Consider the following 14,349-nt stretch of genomic DNA (forward strand, 5'->3'; position numbering starts at 1 on the left):
ACAAAGTACCACGTACTCTCCCCCCCCCCCCCCCCCCCCCAACAAAACCCCCAACCCCACACCCTTTTTAACTGTTTTTCGAGGGGATGAGATAACCAAATGCCTATTATATTGTCATGAAGATTGGAGTAGCTGATCCTTGTATGGATATTAATCGATTTTATGACTTCCTTTCTTTCTTGTATTTGAGAAATAGATTTGAAATCCATATAGTAACTGTAACTTGTTGTTAGATAGTAGAGGTTAACAATAGGATGTCTTGCCAGATTGCTCTTGTCTAGACTATGCTGCCAATCAAGGCCCAGCTTCTAGGGCTTCATGCTCTCTAACAAAAGAATCCCAATTATCAATGAATTGGTACGACAGACGAATGCCTTGATCTTCATATTGAAGTGAAGCCATGTCATTTAGGTCGTTACAATTTTGTGGAATTCATGAAATTTGATACTAGTATATATTGTATGCTGTAAGTAACGAGAGCAAAATTCAACGAATTCTATACAATGGTTTTTTTCATCTCTTTTATAACATGTTTAAAAAGCATAAAAGAGAGCGTTGGTTACACTCGTTGACCAATATATTTCTTGCCTGTTTTTGCTGCAGTTGAGAAACCTAAGAATAGCCCTGTTTGCAAATATAGAGGCTAAGAAATATGACCTCAGATTCATCGCTTGAAATAGAACAAATTGATGAAGAACATAATGAATCATAACTTCGTAATGCAGCTAAAAGAAAAGCTCTAACTTAGCAGCTTTGAGATCTAAGACAACAATCATTTGATATAACTTGCAAGTCCAGCACAGTTTTTGTTTTCTTTTTGAATTTGATAGACTCATCAATTATAAGGAATATTCGCTTGAAGCTGGCCAAAAAAAGAAACTGTTGGTATTTAAGTGGAGAAGGATTAAGATGTGGGCTAATTATCTAACGAGTTTTTGAACCGTGCACCACCAGCTTACACGAATTTCTTGACTAACCCCCCCCCCCCCCACCCCCCACCCCCCACACACACACAAAATATGAAGAGAATTGTAACGTGCAAATTCAGGGGCTCAACGCTCTTCTCGGCAGCACTGTATGCAGAGAGGTGGCTGCTTTGTGATATCACAATAACAACAGGCTATGTCGCAGTTGTTGTTACAACCTATTCGAAAGAAAAGTGTGACAAGATTGTTAGTTCTTCTCCTGATTATATGGAGATAAAGGCTATGTTTGCTCAGACTCTTCAAAAATACAGTGGGGTGTCTCGGATCTTTCAATAGCAGTGCATTTTTGAGGATCCGAGACGCTGCAACAATTTTTGAAGAGTCAGAGCAACATAGGACAAATGTTAAGTGGAAAGGGGTAAAAGAAATGGATTGTTTTTGGTAACCTGTTACTGTTATGTATTGAGATGATGATTCCACAGTTTTAGGATTTATGAGAAATGGAAGGCGAGTGCTTGTTCCAACTTTACTCATATTCTGAATGACCACCATAGACACCAGAAAGCTAGCTACTACCACCGACAACTTCATTCTCTGTCTTCTTTCACGGTTTCACCACAACACAGCATGTGTTTATTAGTTTTTGCTTAGGTTTTTTTTCTCATTACAGCTAGGTGGGGTTATATAGGACTAGGATCTCTATATTAATATTCTAGTTTAGGTGTTTGAGCAAACCTCGTGAAGATAAAAACTATATCGTTAATAGTTATCTAGGAGATCATCAGAATATTGTGCAAATATAAGAATTACCTTGTACTAGTTTGAATATTCCATCAAATTTTTAATCAAATCGTCACACTTCACACATGAGGAACTGTAATTTTCGGAGTATGGTAAGCTTTTATTGAAAAATATTTCACGATGAAATCATTTCCAGCTGTTCCATCAATATGTACCTTCTCATAAAAAAGTTCAGTTTTTTTTTTGGTTAAGCGGATGCATATTATAACTAAAACAAACTATCCGTCAGGGTGTACAAAATGAGTGTTTATGGGTGGGTACATGAGACCCCCCTCTACCGGGCTATTGTTAGTAGTATTACAATCTATTGTTTTCCTTTCAAACACAGTTCCTGCGATGTCTGCCCAAAGTACATGATTGACAAACACAGGAGGAACTGACGTTACAAGAATATCTTCAAATTTTTTTTTCCTTGTGCCTTCCTTCGCCAGCATGTCAGCAACTTTGTTGGTCTCCCTGCACACCACCACGGCTCCTAGTCTTTGGACGATTGACCTGCATTCACAAATAAGTGAGTCAAAATGTAGGTTTCCATTGATTAGCATTCTAATTACCTCTGTTGAATCAGTGTTTATTTCCAAAGGTGTGAGCTGTCTTTCTTCTGCTATTTGCAGTCCTTTTAGGAGTGCTAGTAATTCTGCTTGGGTGTTAGTGGTGTATTGGATTGAGCCCATGTAGCCCAAAATTCAGTTTCCACTTGTATTTCTGAAGACTCCTCCCAGCCCTCCCCTTCCAGGATTCCCAGTTGCAGCTCCATCAGTGTTAAGCTTATAGGAGTTGTTATTTGGTGGTTCCCATTTTACCCTGAGAACCTTTTTGTTTATGGTTTCTTTATCCAGCATCATTGTAACATATTCGGTGGCCTTAGCAATTGCACATTTTGAATCTGCCCTGTTTTTTTAATTATTGAAAAGGTTGTTATTCCTTGTTAGCCATATTTGCCAAAAACAGAAAGGGAGGAGCTCTTCCCAAGTAATGATGCTGTTAAAAGCTTTTTTTCTTAAGAGACATCCAAGTGGTTGGCCAATCTCTGGTGGTGAAAGTAGGAACAGGAGCATTGGTTTCCCTTGTGTTAGGGGAGATGATGTCTTGCCAGAAGATTTTTGAATTAGTACATTCAAAGAAAATATGTGCTGATATTTCATTTGCCTGGCTGCACAGATGGCATATGGGGTCTGTTTGTACCCCAACATGGTGGAGATAGGCTCCAGTGGGTAGCCTTTCATGGAAAAGTAACCAGAAGAAGGATTGGATTTTTTTGGGAACTTTCAGTTTTCAAATCCATGTAAAATTATGGGTCATGGTTTCCTGCCCTTGGTCCAATATTGAGTAGGCAAATTTTGTGGAGTAAAGACCATTTGGTGTGGCTCCCCAGATCATTCTATCTTCCTTGACTGGGTCGGGTGGAATGAAGGTGTTATAGATGGAATTTTGAATATTTTGGGGGATGGTGATAGAGAGAGTGGAGAGATCCCAAGTTCCGTTTTGGTGAGTATTTGCAACTGTTATTGACAAGTCTTCTCTTGTCAGAGGACCATGAATTAGGGACCTTATAGCAGGGAGGTTGTTTATCCAAGGGTCATTGAAAAAGCTAACTCTATTCCCTGAATGCACTACCCATCTTTTTGCTTTCATGCATGTTTCCCATCCTTTTAGGATGTATTGCCAGGTGTGGGACTTAGCTTTTTTGGGAGGTTTCCTCCAATTGCAGTGTTTTGCAATTAGAGTTTTTGCCCAAAGAGTTGTGGGATTCTGGTATAGCCTCCAAGCAAGGCCTGAGTGCTGGGCTTTATTTTTCAACTCAGCTTTCTGGATTCCCAGCCCCCCTTATCCTTAGACTTTGTGACTGTATCCCAAGAAACCAAGTGCATTTTTTTAGTGGCAGTAGTGCCCCAGATGAAGTTCCTCTGAACTTTATCAATCTCTTTGGTTATTTTTGCTGGCAGCTTGATGTATTGCATGACATGATTTGGGATTGAGTTTAGGGATGCTTTTGCCAGTGTGGTCCTCCCAGTAATGTTAAGCATGCTTGTTTTCCACCCAGCCATTTTTGAGTGGAGATTGTCAATAATGAACTGAAAGTTAATATGAGTGGGTCTTTTGTAGAAGATTGGGAACCCAGATACTTTCCAAAGTTTATTGAGGCTTTCATGGAGAGGGTGTTTGAAATGAGCTCCATTTGATGAGGTTGGCAGTTAGCACTGAAGCATACTTTTGACTTAGTGAGATTGATCTTTTGGCCAGATACCAGATTGAAAGAATTGAGAGGATTGATGAGTGTATTGCAACTAGATTGGTTAGCTGTTGCAAAAAGAGTTAGATCATCAGCAAAGAAGAGATGAGATATTTTCGGGCCACTTCTGCTGATGCTGATGGGGTGCCATTCCCCCTGAAGGACATTATTGTCTATGTCTCTGGAAAGTCTTTCCATACACATTATGAACAGGTAGGGGGATAGGGGATCTCCCTGCCTAATGCCCCTTGTGGGCATGAAAGGTGTGGTTTGCTCTCCATTGACAATTACAGAGATTGTGGAGGAGCTTACACATGACATGATGAGGTTGATGATTGTGTTTGGGAATTTGAAGGCATGAAGGGTTTGCTTAATGAAAGGCCATTCTAATCTGTCAAAAGCCTTCTCCAGGTCAATCTTTAGTATCATGCTACCTGATTTTCCCCTCATTTTCCCAAAGTGGGAGATGTATTCTTGGACTATGATGGCATTGTCTGAAGCTTTTCTGTTAGAGAGGAAGCTGGCCTGACTAGGCCCAATGATTTGTGGGAGGTAAGGCTTGATTCTATTGACAATGATTTTTGTTACTGTCTTGTAGACAGTATTACATAAGCCTATGGGTCTGAAATTTTTGATCATTGTGGCTTGAGGGCATTTTGGAATGAGGCACAGAAGGGTTTCATTCATGACTGGGTCCATAGTTGATGTGGAGAAACAATTTTTGCAGAAGTGGATGACATCCTTACCCACTATGTCCCAGTATTTTTGGTAGAAGAAAAGGTGAAGGCCATCTGGCCCAGTAGCTTTGAAAGGCTTGAAAGAGAAAATGGCATTCTTAATTTCACTATTTCTTGGAGGCATCCCAATTGTTATTTGTTGAATCTGAGAGAGGCAATGACCCTAAATTTCAGTGGAGGATTATCCATTCTGAGACTGGGGGAGGGAGGAGGTATAGAGTTCTTTGAAGAACTTTGAGATTGCTTGCTTGATCTCCCCATCCTCCAGCATCCACTGACCAGAGTCATTTTGGAGGGAAAGGATTTTATTCCTTCTTCTTCTATCTAAAGTGGAGGTATGGAAGAATTTTGTGTTGGCATCTCCATCTGAGAGCCATTGGATTCTGGACTTCATCTTCCAAAAGTCCTCTTCATTTTTCAAGATAGAGTTGAGCTCCTCAATAAGATTGCTTTCAAGGATTTGCATTGAGGTGCTGGTGGGATAGATGGAGGATTTCTGGATTCCTACTATTCTTGCTAGCAGCCTCTTTTTTTTGTGGAAGATGTTCCCAAATGTATGCCTATTCCAATTGAGAGCATTAAGCTTGAACAAGGTGGTGGAAGGGATGACTAGAGTCAGGCTTGAAAGAATCCCTAACTAGGTTTTGAAATAGAGGGTGGCTGTACCACATTGATTCAAACCTGAAGGGTTTATTTAGAGGACTAGGACTGTTATTGCTTAGATTGACAAGCATGGGGCAGTGATCAGACTGGGTCCTGGGTAGGTGAGTTATATTTGCTTCTGGGTACTCATTTATCCAATGGTTATTTGCAAGACATCTGTCAATTCTTTCTAGTATCAGATAGGTTCTATTTTTGTACCTCTTGTTAGACCAAGTATACTTACTACCTTTAAACCCTAGGTCTATAAGTTGACAGTTGTTAATACAATTCCAGAAAGAGTTGCTTCTGTGGGTGTTTATAGGGTTTCCCCCAAATTTGTCTTCTGCTTTAAGGACTTCATTGAAGTCCCCACCACAAACCAACTTCCTCTGCATGTTTTGGAGATATCAACTAGACTATCCCAGAGTCTCCTTCCATCCTCAATGTGGTTACTGGCATAGATTGCAGAAAAAAACCAGGGTGGGTTTGAGGGTAATACCTTGACCATGGCATGGATACCCTGAGAGTTGACAGCTACCTCATCAACTTGGAGGGAAGTATCCCTCCACATAATCACTATACTTCCAGAGTGGCCAACAGCAGGGAACTGAATGTGCATGTCGAATTGTAGCTCCTCAGTAAGCTTTTTGTGGTCTGCCATTTTAGTCTCCAGGAGAACCAACATCATAGGCTTATGCATTTTGACCATTTCTGAGCAGTGCCTCTTAAACTCCGCACTGTTTGCCCCTTTAACATTTCATATTATGAAATTCATTAGAGGGTTCAGTGTTGGAGGGCTGGTGCTCGTTGATGCTTTCTCCCTGCCCTGGGGTTGCATCACATCTCTTCCCCTCTGTTGAGATTGTTGGGATCTCATCACTGGGATTAGGGTCAGAAGGGGTTTGAGAGTACCTTGGTTCAGGTGAGATGAGAAGTCCATTCCGCAACGAACTAGGCTCTTTGGGCAAAGTAGGATCAATGTCTCGCTGTGTTCCACGCTGAATTCCACAGCCCTTATTGCTTCCAACCATAGTGATTCCACTCTCACTAAGTTGTCGATTTCGTGGTCCACTGGCACCTCGTTGTTCCTCAGTAGCTCCAGAGCTGTTGAAATTCCTTTGGAGATGTTCCCCAGAGGCGATTGATGTTGCTTCTCTTGTGGTGATTGTTGTTGCTTCTCCTGCACTGAAGGTGAAGTTTTCTGGGGCGACTCCGGTTGGAGTATTGTGAACTGGGGGGTTGCATAGGGATCCTGTACTGCTGGGTCTGGGAAAAACGGGATACTGTTGAAAATCTGCTGAATCCTGTCCTGGATAGATGGATCGTTGTTGTGGTGCGTGTTGGCTGGGTGGGTCTGCTCCATGACTGACTGCCACATTTGTGCTCCAAGCATCCCCAAGCCCCTATTTAAGGCTTTTGCTATTACCCTTGCCAGATGGGCTGGGTTCTGTATGATTAGAGAGATCGGTTGGTCGCCCAGGTGAAAATTGTAGCTTAGGGCTTGACCACGGAGTGCCAGCTCCAGCCATGATGCTGGTGGGTGGTCCGGTGGTGGCGGGATGGAGGTTAAGAAGATTGGGGGTTTGGGATTTGGTTCCATTTTTGGGTTTCTTGTTCCTATCCGTTTTTGGGTTGGTAATAAAAGGTGATGTATTGGGGTAATCTAACGTTTCTGGCGGTTGTGAAGTTGGATCGATAGGCATGCTTATTGTTTTGGGGTTTGTGTCTGATACACTGGGAATGTGATTATTTTGATATCCGGTTGAGTTGATGGGTTCTGTCAAATCACTGAAGATTTCGTGATTGTACAACTTTGGCTCTTGGTCTTTCATGGAGGGATTTCCTCCAGTTGGTGTTGGTAGGGGAGACGTAGTGTTGTTGTGGTTATCATTGTGGTCTACCATGAGGTCTATTTTCCCAGAGGTGATGGGTGACCCAGTCTGCCTTTTTTGATTTTCATCTTGGCTTTTGGGCTTGGTTGACTTTGGATGTGGGGTAGTGTCCTTTTGGTTTGGGTTACTGACTATGGGGTCTATCGTTGCTTTTGTTTGTGTCGTGGGCCCATGTCTGTAATTTATGTGCATTTGGGTATTCCCCGGGTCCGCTTTTCGTTTGGCACTTGTGTTGGGCCTTTCTCCTGTGGGCTGCCCGGTTGCATTTTATTGTCCAATTTGTTGTCCCTTTGAGGTAGTGGGTTGGATCCGGTCCATCTCCTGTAACGTGTTAGATTTATTGGTGTATCGGAAAGTTTGAGTACCAAGGAACTTACCGGATGTAGCGTCGAACATTTTCACTTTGTTGCCTTCTGGCTTTGTTGATTGTGTATCTTTTCTCTTCTTGTCCGTTGCTTCATTTTGCTTTGTGCTGTACTCTTTTTTACGTTTTCTTGGGAATGAGACCACTTTCCGTTCTTCTTCTTGCTCATTGTTTGGAGTATGGCCTAAAACATCGCTTTGCTTAGTATTTGAACACTCTGGGCTTTCTTGCATTTGTGGTTGTCGTTGTTTTTGTCTGTGCATGCATCCTTTCAAGATGTGCCCTATCCTTCCACAACCAGTGCATAGTACATTTTCCCCTTCATAGATCACCAATTGTTTATGATCCCCTATTGTGACTGAGGTAGCAACTGGTGTTTCCAAGGGTACCTATGCATATCCGTGCATATCTTCCTCTGAGAGTGGCTGAAGTGCACGTATCAACTTTTAGGAGTTTCCCTAGTTTCCTGCCCACTTTTTCCAGGACTTCCTTGTCATAGAACTCGGTGGGTAGTTGTGGCAGTCTTACCCAAATTGCAGTGAAGGATAGAGTCGCTTCTTGTGGGACAAATTTGTGTTCCCATCTTCTTACTGAGAGGAAATTTCCTGATATGAACCATAGTCCTTTTTGTATAGCCTTCACTAGGTTCTCCTCTTTACCAAATTTGACTATGAAAAAATCCCATCCTAGGTCGATCAAGATCAACTGTTCGGATGGGTTCCATAAATCAACTAATTTAGATCGGAGGAGATAGTGTGGCATTTTTTTCCCAAAGAGTTTTATGATAATTGAGAAACGCCATGGTTCATATAGCCTGTTTTTGTCCTCTTGAGAGAGTATTATAGGACCTATTGTTTCCTTGCCTTGTTGTTGCGTTAGGGTGGATTGGAGTTCTGCAGCGAAGTAATTCGCTTGTGCAGTATTTTGCTTGTCAAGTAGTATTTCCTTGTAGGAGTGGGATTGGGTTGCGTTTTCTTCCATGACAATGTCGTCCGGTGGTATGTTAGGTGATTTGGGTGGGTTTTCCATTGGTTGTTTGTAGTGATGGATGAGAGTTTCTCTCTCTTAGTGGAGGTGGCTTAAAATTATCCCTAAGTTCAGGTTTTTTATTAATAGAAAATACGTCCAAAGAATAATATTTTGAAGAAGGTGGAAAAATGACTTAATTTCGGTTATGGGCGGAAGTCATTACAAATAGTCCAAACTCTTACTCCATATCACTTGCTTTTATCAACATTATCTTTAAATCTCAAGGTAAAACCTTTTCTTGGGAGAACTTCCTATGGGATATATTTTGTCCAATTTGGCTTCAGAAATAAACATAATCGAATGCAAGAGTATGTCTCTTTTCCTGCCAATAAGTAGGTTAAGAGAGTTAGGTTCCTACATCCCGTCTGCAAAGCCAAAGAAGAAAAGAAACACTCTCAATTCCTGCATCCAAAGTAACGAGCACACAAATGATGGCATTGTAGCAACTAATGTCTAATCAACTTCATAACGCTACAATCAACAAGAAATTAAAGATCCTCGATATAAGTTGAATTGCATCAACATCATACAGATCCAAGTATGACAACTACCTAACACCACATCGGCAAAAGAGATAATGCTCATCTAAACTTTGAACATCGACAAGGAAAAACAAAGGGATATCCCAAACAACCATCCTTGAAAAAACATAGCCATATGTATACAAAACTTATAAAAGGAAACACACACATATTTCATGCATTAGGAGCAAACTTAGGTCTGAACCTTTACTTGTCTGGTCAATTTCTGATGATCAAGATTTTGTTTCTATAACGTGGCAAAAAGTAGTGGTCTGATACAATTTCGCTGCTTCCCAACTGTCCTCATTTTTTAAATTAAGAACAGTATATATATACATATACAGCTGTTAACTAACTAGTTTACTTCGAGCTTGGAAGGAGGGAGTGTTTCTTTCTCTCTGTGAATTTTTCTGATTGCGCTACTAACAGACCTAAGTAGGATCAACGACATCGTTTTGATCAAATGAGAGATATTTGAGGACTGTATAGTAACAAAAATAGGTTATTATGCTAGGAAAAAAATGAGAAAACTCAGAAATCACCTGAATATTTGATGGTTTACACTTTTTTTTATAACAAAAAATTATTGGTTCGCCTAGCCGGCGCATGGGGATGGCAATGAGGCGGTGCGGGTGCGGGTTTAAATACATTCAGGGCGGTCCGGGTTTAAACATATGCAGGTGCGAGCGGGCGGGACGGGTCAAAATAAAAGAAAAAAAGTTAAAAACTGTGCGGGTATAGTGCAGGTGCAGGTTTAGAAACTTCATTGAAGAAGGAAACTCAATTTTCTGCCTTAATGAAGATGAAATTGATTCCACATAATATGTTGAAGCAAAGTAAAGTTTCATGTTATTTGAACCAAATGCTTGCACGTCATCTTATTCTGAAAATGTAACATCCAAAAATTACATATCAAGATCGCCTTCCAGAGGATTAGAGAAGTGGCTTATTTATACATTCCAGTGGCTTAAGAATTATTCCAGTGGATTAGCTTGAATATGATAAAAATAATATATATTCTATTATCAAATATAAAAAGTTAAAAAGTAAAGAGTTATTATCATATCAAAGTTTTTGTTAAGTAACTTTTATTAAATATGTGCAAGATTTAATTCCCGTAAGTATCTTATCTTCTTCTTTCCTTAGCTGAAGCCTCCCGTAATCTTTAAAATTAATAAAAAATATGAGTAGATATCATAAATGTATAAAAAAATTCCAGCCAAAAGATTAAAAAATAAATAAACTAACAAAATGAAGGGAAAAAAAGTTAAGCGGGGCGGGGCGGGTGAACGCGGGTGTGGATGCGGAGCGGGTGAACGCGGCTGCATTTGCTATGCGGGGCGGGGCGAAGCGAAGCGAGTTGAAATTTTGCGGTTAACAGAAAACTCGCCCCGCACACGCACCTAACGGCGCATTAGATGTCATGACGGTCATTGGTGTGGTTTGGATCGTGACAGCTTGATATGAGAGACTAGATTGCATATGTCTCACGCAGAGGCAGACCTAGGATTTAGAGGTAGCGGGTGCAAATTTGCATTCAACCAAAATTTGCTTTGTATATAGGGTGTCACTACTAATATTACTATTTTTTAACAACATATACATGTATATATAGAATTTTATCGAACTTTACGGGTGCCAGTGAGCCCTCATTGTATAAGGTATGTCCGTCTCTGGTCTAACGAATCATGAACATATCTAATAGAGTCTTGCGGGTCGGTATAAAGACGTCACAATTAGGATACTTCACTTTCTTTCTTTCTCTATCGTGCAACTTTGAACTCTAACAACACTGTATCTTAAATGATCTTTGACTTTAACACTAGCCTTTTAGAGACAAAAGAGACCAATTGTGAGGAATAGCCATTCTAGAACAATCATTTAATTTGGTTCATCCTTTAACACTAGCCTTTCTCTATTGTGATCTTTCCTTGTTTTAAGGCAAGGCAATTAAAGCATGAAAGATGAGAACTTTCTTTCTGTACTAGCAGCCAACCCTGATGGACTGAATAGGCAAATTATCATCAAAATGTACAACATACACAATCCATATAGCTGGAGCAAGTTTGAATGTTCTAATTGTATAAGCACATAGTGAAAATTCTAGACAGCAGCTATTTGCTCTGAGCACAGCACAAAAGAAGATATATCATTCAATCTAGTGACCATGTTCTAATAGAGAGGTGATATAAATCGACAGAGTGACTAAGGTTGTCGTTGAGCACAATACATTAGCGTGTTTGTGAGAGTTGGTTGGCGCTTCCCCTAAATACATATTGGGGACTGTAGAGAGACTTTTAAGAAACCTTATGCAACATAAAACCAATAGATGAAAATAGAAACAGAAGCAGCAGCAGCAGCAGCACGCATTCTCCAACCTCTGTAACTAGACTGGCAGACTTGAACTTCAATATGATCTCAAGTCTCTTCACTCACAGCCACAGAAGCATTCTGGTTTCAGAAACAGCAAAACCATTTTTTCTGCACATAATAGATGTATTAAGAATCAACCATTTAATCAGCCTGCATTAATTCTATACTGCAGTTGGAGTCTGCTATATGAACACGTTTCGTTAGAATGCTCAATACTTTGGTTATCTAACATCAGAAGTTCTTTACATTTTCTACTGACATAGAAATCTCTAACAAGATTAGAAAGACTCCTAACAAACATTGAACATGATATAAACTCTCCGACATGTATGAACCTTAATTATTTACCAGAATAGGTGTTCTCTAAATCTCACAACTCTTTCTACATAGACAGATAAGTCTCTAACCAAACTAACAAGGAGCTCCTGACAAATACAGAACCTAATGTAAGTCAACAACAAAATTTAGCTAGACCTTAACTCCAAGTAGTTAATATTGCATAGTGATTATTTGCAGATAAATGGGAAAGTAACATTCTTGAATGCTTGTAGCACAAACGAAGAAATATTAAGATTTAGTAGTCAGTGATCAATACCTTGGGTTCTTGCTGATAAGGATTAGATTGTCCGTAAGCATAGTCATTCCTGGGCGCTTGTGTTGGTGCCGCGGTGCCATTGGCCTTTTTGTCATCCCTAGCCTTTGCAAATATGACGGTGAATCCATCTGCTGAGGCTGGATTGTTTACATCCCACTCCCCGAATTTCGGCAATGGCCGACCTTTCTCTTGCTAGAAATGGTGTCATAACAGAGAAATGAAGACATGTAAGTTCGCCATAAGTAAATAAAGTTCTTACTTTATGTTCTGTTCTATACATGTGGTCATGTAATCTAACTTATTTGTATTGGGGTGTTTAGTATCTCAACTCTAAGAACACATGAATTTCTCTCAAATTTTCTATTTTTTAAGAAGAATGGACATCTTTCAACTACAACAATTACGCCTCAATCCCAATCGAATTTGGGTCGGCTATATGCATCATCACTAACCATACTGCTCAATATAAACTCGTCATTCTTCTATTGTTAGAATTCATCATAAATTTAACACTGGCCGTCAGCCTACCACAATGCTCCTCCTTTATTTGGACTCGAACCAGCAATACGAGCAAGCTCACACAGGCAAAGTAACAATCAAACATATTTACTAAACCTATAGGAAACAATTACAAACTAAAGATGCTCCATCTGGCATAAAAATTAAAATAAAAAAAATGCGTACAAGTAGTTGGTGAATCAAATTCAGCAAAAATGAGAGCAAACCAGAAAGTTGAATTGAAAATAAAAGCGAATAAGGTTGGTCAAAGCCATGCCATCTTTGATTCAGCATTAACAAAACAATCATATACATGCTGCAAAACAAATTAACTAAGATTTGTCTCAGAATCAAACAACTTTTAACGTTTAATTCATTCAAGGAGAAATGTGGGTCGGGGTTTTGGAATTTTATAAGGTTTCAAATTCTTGAATGTCGTTATAATTTCATCTTATTGGGATGACTATTCAATAGCCAATGACAAATTCAAGAACGTTCATATTCCTAGCAAACCAAAATTCATGCAAAAGAAAAAAATAAGAACTGAAAAAATTGGAAGAGAGAGAAGCTTACAGAATTCATGAATATGAGATTTTAGGTCCTGTAATTGAATGGATGAAAGGAATAAAAGAAAAAAACAGAGAGAAAGAGAATTATTAGAACGAGTCTTGTGGGAGAGACATGAAAAGGGGTGGGCATCAATTTGGAAATTAGTTGTTGCACCCATGACTCCCCCATCTTATATTTTAATATAGTTAAAAAAAAGTCATATACCCACAGATGGTCCACCCTGTTACATTATCTTTTTCCCATTTGAAAATTGCATTTCTTTTTTCTTTTTGCCCAAAAAAGATATATTTCAGAAATCAATTTTTTTTTTTTTTTAAAAAGGAGAGCAATATGTGTTTCTGGAGGCGTGTGGAAATTTTAATGGATTTTTTCCACTTTTAGTTCGCGCTAGAAATTATTTATATTCGGTAGCTGAAAAAGTATATAAAATTTGTTAATTTTTGTATATAACATACCGAGTGTATATAATAAAAAATATATTTTTTTTACGATTATTTGAGAGCGGCTACACATTGTCATTTTCCTAATTCTTTTAATCCTAGTATTATTACGAAGTGTCAATTTTAACCCGTAAAGTATAGGGTAACTTATATATTTGGCTGATTGGTGGAAAATATTTATATTTGCTAGCTAATATACATATATTTATTATATACAATATATACATTTGCCGATTAAATTTTTGAGTGGATGACTATGTAAAAAGTTAGTTTCTCTATAATCTGTTTAACATATCCGATCAGACTAGGTATATCCATTTACTAGTTTTTGAGCATGAATTAAGTTAGTCATTCTAAAAGTTTGGAATAATATGAGCTGCAAATGGGGAGAAATTCAAAAATAATATTCGCAGTTTTAAAAGTAATTAAAATTTAGCCACTTTTCATATAAAGATAAATCTGAACGAAAACACTATTCAAAATCCGAAAAATATTCCAGCATAATATATTGGAATTCCAGTATAATATAGAGTTCCAATATATTATACTGGAGTAGTAGTATATTATACTGGAACTCCAGTATGTTATGCTGGAGTTCCAGTATATACTGGAGTTACAGTATAATATACCGGTCCAGCATAATATGCTGGAAGTTCATGCACAGGTGCTCCAATCTCCAGTATATTATGCTGGAAATTTTCGCGTAATATACCGGTTCAGCATAATAT

The 14,349-nt window shown here is 39.0% G+C and overlaps 2 protein-coding genes across 2 annotated transcripts; both read right to left on the reverse strand.

Moving 5' to 3' along the window:
• Nucleotides 7,499-8,624, reverse strand: LOC109218299. Its single transcript, XM_019382652.1, has 2 exons — nucleotides 7,985-8,624; nucleotides 7,499-7,914 (listed from the first exon to the last, which is right to left on the reverse strand). The coding sequence occupies exons 1-2, from the start codon at nucleotides 8,622-8,624 to the stop codon at nucleotides 7,499-7,501; spliced, it is 1,056 nt and encodes a 351-aa protein (XP_019238197.1).
• On the reverse strand, nucleotides 11,198-13,326 carry LOC109207059 (RPM1-interacting protein 4-like). Its single transcript, XM_019369943.1, has 3 exons — nucleotides 13,185-13,326; nucleotides 12,114-12,305; nucleotides 11,198-11,626 (listed from the first exon to the last, which is right to left on the reverse strand). Exons 1-3 carry the CDS (start codon nucleotides 13,191-13,193, stop codon nucleotides 11,603-11,605), a joined length of 225 nt encoding a protein of 74 aa, XP_019225488.1. The 5' UTR covers nucleotides 13,194-13,326; the 3' UTR covers nucleotides 11,198-11,602.

The sequence above is a fragment of the Nicotiana attenuata genome, chromosome 2 (assembly GCF_001879085.1).
Source record: "Nicotiana attenuata strain UT chromosome 2, NIATTr2, whole genome shotgun sequence".
NCBI lineage: Eukaryota > Viridiplantae > Streptophyta > Magnoliopsida > Solanales > Solanaceae > Nicotiana > Nicotiana attenuata.